General features: G+C 35.4%; 1 protein-coding gene across 2 annotated transcripts in view; it reads right to left on the bottom strand.

The window, feature by feature from the left end:
- Nucleotides 1-206: 206 nt before the first annotated feature.
- PEX3 (peroxisomal biogenesis factor 3) overlaps nucleotides 207-6,000 on the bottom strand; it is a 32,224-nt gene continuing 26,430 nt past the window's right edge. The window contains exons 11-12 of one of the 2 annotated variants that reach the window (XM_049653018.1): nucleotides 2,765-2,861; nucleotides 207-420 (exon numbers count right to left, since the gene is read on the bottom strand). In XM_049653018.1, the coding sequence (XP_049508975.1) occupies nucleotides 337-420; nucleotides 2,765-2,861 (181 nt within the window). In that variant the 3' untranslated portion in view covers nucleotides 207-336. The remainder of the gene's footprint in view (nucleotides 421-2,764; nucleotides 2,862-6,000) is intronic. The other variant, XM_049653019.1, reaches the window with a different exon arrangement.

The following is a 6,000-nucleotide window of genomic DNA, read 5'->3' as shown; positions in this document are numbered from 1 at the left end:
ACATTTCATATTATATATATATATAAAAAAAGTATCTACATTAGTTTTTTGTCAGTTTGGAACTAATATCCATGGTGTAAACAAAGTATTAACAATTCTGATGTCTGCACTGTGTATACTCAGATATGCTCACAAAAACTAGTCTGTTGATGACTTTAAAAAAATAGATTAAGATGCCAAATAAATCTATTTTATTATGAAATGAAGACTTTGATTAAGAATATATTTTTATTAGGCATTTCGGTAACAAATCATTACCCTATATATAGTTGATTCATTCAGTGTATTTTTAAAAGTAAATGAATTCCATTGTAGTTTTTCTTGAAGGAAAAGAAATCATTTCTCCAGTTGTTGAGGAGTGCTAAAAGCTTCATACACATTAGCAGCGAAGTCTTTCACTTGCTCCATCATCAACAGATCCTAGCAAAGATGACAATAAAACATGACAGTTTGTAACAAGTGTGGATAATTTAAATCCATTTCTGCAATCAAGCAATAAATTTAGCTTTAAGTTTTGTGGCAGTAAGGCCAAAAAGAAAATCACTTAATGCAAGGAATATTTTTTCGCATAAGAAATTCTAGGAGATACCTCTTGCTTAGGTTCTTGTATGAGGAATGGTGGGTGTGGTAAGTATTCAGTGTGACTCCGAGAAGAAGACCCAGAACAGTCTTCAAACGGACTTGTGTATGCCATGTGCTGGATAAGTATTTGTTCCATAAATGATTACAGTACTAACGATACAAGTGTAAAGGTACCCTGGCTGGAAGCTGACATAACATGGTTGTAAGGTATGTTACTTTTTAGAAGATCTAACCTAGAATGTATGTAGCATGTCATGGGTTCTGCATACACAAACATAAACTACATACACATACTTCAGAACAAGGGTTCTTAACGGATTTGTGAATGTAAAAACAAGAATTACATTTTTATTTTCATTAACCTTTAAAATCTAGCACTTCTTTCAATTATGAAATTGACAACTGTGACAGCAGGAACATGCTATGCATTTGTCTTCAGTGGAAATAAGACATTGTCACATCATATGATAATTGTGGAAGATACACGAACTGCCATTACATCTTGTTATTTAATGCATGAACAAAGAGGCAATACTGCTACTTCATAAAATTGATTTTAAAAAGTATTTTGAAAACTGTATGTAATTAATTGGTTTTCTTTAAAACCTATGTATTTTATGATATGCATTTACACACATTATTCTGAGAAGGGGTCCATAGGCTTCACCAGATTGTGAAAAGATCTATGACACAGAAACATTTAAGTGCCTCTCTGGGCATCAGAGAAACAGTAAATGAAAAATGAATCTATGCTTTGTGTTCTCTGTTTCTTAAGTATCAGAAAACTCAAGTGAACTTTAGACCAGTCTTGACCTCAACAAATTCATGGTTAAAGTCTCTAAAGACAACTTGGCATTTTATAGTTAAATATGAGTTAACATAGAGATTATGCTTAAAAGAACTCGTCAATCAATAGTGTAGTATATAACCTACATTCAGTCACACTAAAAATCTTTGAACATTAATATCAATGGTATTTTTATTAGATTGATCTCTTTTGCTTTCATTATCAATTACACAGATTTTAATTACTGTGGTACATAAATTACTTAAGCCTTCAAGCTGCAGGTGGTGTATTTTGCCTGGTTGTATTTCCCACTGGCCTGCCAAGACGAATAGCCTACAGATGAAGCCAGACTCTTACGAAACTGGAGAAAGGTGAAGTTAAGGTTTAAGTGCCAAAAGTCACAAACTTTTTTCTCACAGTGATATGCATGTGAAAATTAATTTAATATGAAATTAAAAATTTTAAACTAAGTTTTTAATAAAATCTGAGCTTAAGTTAAGCGAAATGAGATTAGCCTTACTCCCTCTTCCTTCTGCAATATGAATGCCTGTCATGGGTGACAGAGATGACAAAGACAACTGAAGAGAACAGTGAGGCAAAATAAGCACGTAAAGGACACAGTAACGACACCATATAGAGAAAGAAACAATCTGTAGTCTTAGTTCTTTTCATGTTGCCAAGCAGAAAGTACACAGAAGATAATCTAACTCGTCTGAGACACATGGTACCAAGAAGATGCCAGCTTTACGCTTAGCCTGCAGTCTCCTCCCTGTACATTTCTGCAGTAGTTTGGAATTGAGGTGTATTGCAAACAAGTTTCTAATTCTAATACAAGTCTTAGTCTTCTAAAAGTATTGCAACTTGGTTGCAGGTGACCCAGAAAAACTGTGTGGGTCCAGAGTTCTTATTTCAATAATATTTGCCTTACTTAATGCATTCCAAAATGGTTTTCTAAGGAAGGATTGAGTTTTAGGTAGTACTGTCTACGGAACTTTTCATGAGCAGATTATTGGTGCATTCTTAATAGTCATATTGATTAATACTAAAATGCTTTACTTCTCCAAGACAATTTTTTAGTTTTCCTCAAAATTTGAGGAACTAGATCACAGTCTCATAACTCAATCTTATTACTAACATAGTTTCATGCCAACCAGAATGTATGTAAAATGTAGTCTAACTGGTGTTGGACTAGAATATGGGGAAAGGTATTCCCAACCTCATAAATTTGCTGTATTTTTGTTCTCATGGGGCATTCTGCCACACTCTACATGTGATTTAAGTTTTGGTTTCTTTGAACAAATACCACAGGAGAGAAATGTAATTTTATGTCAGACCAATATAACCACAACCAAAAATACAATGTTTTTAAATAATACCTCCAAGCTTTCTTCTTACCTGAACAAAATGACTAGGTGTTTCACTGCAAACTGAATGGATCTGTCCATTTACTATTGGAATTATCTTAGCTAATGGCAGGCTGACACTGGAAAGACTGAAAAATCATCATAGTAATAATTATTTTCTGAAATTATCTTACAGGATCTTAACATTTTAATTATAACGCAATATAGTAACTGAAGAGTATTCACAAAATGTATTAAGAAGAAAATAAAAACCATGCATAATTCTACCCCTTAGAAATAACAACTGCAACTGACATCATGGTTAACTTCTTCCAGTAATTTTTATACATATCTGTGCTTTTTAAAAAAAGCTTATTTATTTTTGAGACAGAGCGAGACTGAACATGTGCCTTAGTATGGGAGGGACAAAGAGAGGGAGAGAGAGAATCCCAAGCAGACTCTGTGCTGTCAGTGCAGAGCCCGGACGTGGGACTCGATCCTGGGAACTGTGAGATCATGACCTGAGCTGAAATCTAGAGTCACTCAACTGACTGAGCCACACGGGGTCCCCTTTTGTTTGTTTTTTTAAACACAAGACTCTAACTTCCCAGCAATATTGTTTTGTATTTCTATTAAAGTTATGAACATTTTCCATCTTATTAAAAGTTCTTCACCAAAGTTTTAATCTACTTTTTAATGATTATAAAAAGTAATTCATCCTCTAGCTGTGACAATTTATTTATTCACTTATTAAAAAATTTTTAATGTTTATTTTTGAAAGAGAGAGAGAGAGGGAGAGAGAAAACAAACACAAGTGGGGGAGGGGCAGAGAGAAGGATACAGAGAATCCCAAGCAGGCTGCTCACTGTCAGTGCAGAGCCTGACACGGGGTTCAATCTCACAACTGTGAGATCATGACCTGAGCCAAAACCAAGTCAGATGCTTAACCAACTGAGCCACCCAGGCACCCCAGAGTATCCTAAAATTTCTTAAAAAAGTTTTTTTTTCAATGTTTATTTATTTTTGAGAGAAAGAGACAGAGTGTGAGTGGGAAAGGGGCAGAGAGAGAGGGAGACACAGAATCTGAAGCAGCCTCCAGGCTCTGAGCTGTCAGCACAGAGCCCGACGCGGGGCTCAAACTCACGAGCCGTGAGATCATGACCTGAGCTGAAGTCGGATGCTTAGCCGACTGAGCCACTCAGGCACCCCATCCTAAAATTTCTTAAGTGTGTCTACTTCTCCCCATTGTCAAACCTAGTCAAGGCTAAGCATTTTCTTTTGTCTGGACTATAGCAGTGACCTTACTTGTAAGTGCTCAACAATCACTTACAATAAGTTGGGTGAATAAATGAATAAATGTTGGTGTGATTATGTGTGATACAATGACTGTTAAATGATGAAACACTTTGGAAACAAATATGAAATAATTTTTATGTGAGTTATACTCAGGTTTATTATGTTAAACATAATACTTCACACCTCAGGCTACCCCAGAAATTTCCTTTCAAACATCATGAAAATGCTGAAGCTATGCTGTGTAACCATATGCTAATCTAACCAGTGTTCTATGCTGAGATTTGAGGCAATGGATAAAAAGAAAACAGGAGTGCAGAGATTTATGTATTCCTGAGAAAATTAGGCATTATTCTCCTTCTTGGTAGCATTTTTCAGAATGTCATGTTTTTGTTTACATGTTTGATGTCTCTCTTTGTATATTACTTTTTCTTCATTAGAAACTGAAGACACCACTACCGTACAAGGTCTGTGAGGTTAGGTACAGTGGCTATTTTACTAACTGTATTTTATCCCAGCACTTGGTAAAGTTTCCTTCTCCATAAAGCAATCTAAGTGATTCTATAATGTAAGTCCCATCATATCACTCTCCTGCCACTTCTCTAGTGGCTTCCCAGCATTCTCAAGCTGACAACCATAATCTGTATGTGCTGAATTCTCCAACTTGGTCTCACATCACCCTTCTCCTAGTTCCATCTGTTCAGCTACCACACCAGCTTCTTCCAGGTCCTCAAGTGTACCTCGGTCCTCCACTTTTCAAAGTCTTTGCCCTGTGGCTTCTGCCCTAAATGTCAACTGCCTCGCTCTAGTCCAAGGCCATATTTAATGCTCATCTTTTAATTCTCAGTTCAAATAATTTCCTCAGGGGAACTGCATGGCATTCCATGTTTGTTCAAATACTTTTATTACATGTTCAATGTTCTTTTCCTTCTAATACTTATCATAGTTTGTACACCTGTTTGTCTATTTCTCCTACTAGACTGTAAGATCCATGAGGACAGAGACCTAGTTCAGTGCTTGATACATAGTAGTTGTTCAACAAATAGATGCCAGATGAATGGACAAACTGGCATCTCTGTCTCCTCTCTTCTGAGTTCATGTCTATGGCCATTTCTTCTTTGTGTGTTTCTTTCCTTAACTGATATGTCCATAATGCTATTAACCTCTTTGTATAATATACACAGTTTGCAAACATTTCCACCAACATATCATTTGCATTCAATAGCAGTATAAAACTAATAAAACCTGTTTGATCTGTAAGTTTAAAGTTTTACAGCCACACCTATCATTTTCTTTTGTAAAGTTCTTTACTTTCATTCTTAGAAGAGCTTTCTCCATCTTGAGCTCTGACAAATATTCATCTGTTCATTTATGTTTTTTATGTTTATTTATTTTTGAGAGAGAGAAACCAGGGGAGGGACAGATAGAGAGGGAGACAAAGAATCTGAAGCAGACTCCAGGCCCCAGCTGTCAGCACAGAGCCCAATGTGGGGCTCGAATTCATGAACCGTGAGATCATGATCTGAGCTGAAGTAAGACACTTAACCAACTGAACCACCCAGGTGCTCCATATTCATTTATGTTTTTATTGTTTAAGCCTCTTGAATTTTTTTTGGCTATCTGTGTGGTACCAAAGAGTCTAACTTTATTATTATTATTATTAATTTACATCAGTCGTTGTAAAATGACTAATCTGTCTTACTATCATTTGCTAAATAACACATCTCTTCCTCACTTTCATCATGTACTAATATCCTCCTGTATATTTTTGAGACTGTTTCTGGATTTTACATCCTCTCTCAATGGTTTATCTATTATGAATAACAGATTATTCTAATAATCGCACCTTATATATTTTATAGGGAAAGTATACTTATCGCTTACTTTTCTAATCATTTCTTGAATATATTATGTGCATATACTATATGTAGTATATGCAAGAATACAGTAAAACCTTAGTTTGCAAGCATAATTTGTTCCGGAAACATGCTTGTA

The sequence above is a fragment of the Panthera uncia genome, assembly GCF_023721935.1.
Source record: "Panthera uncia isolate 11264 chromosome B2 unlocalized genomic scaffold, Puncia_PCG_1.0 HiC_scaffold_24, whole genome shotgun sequence".
Taxonomy (NCBI): Eukaryota; Metazoa; Chordata; class Mammalia; order Carnivora; family Felidae; genus Panthera; species Panthera uncia.
This window is presented reverse-complemented; position numbering and strand designations above follow the sequence as displayed.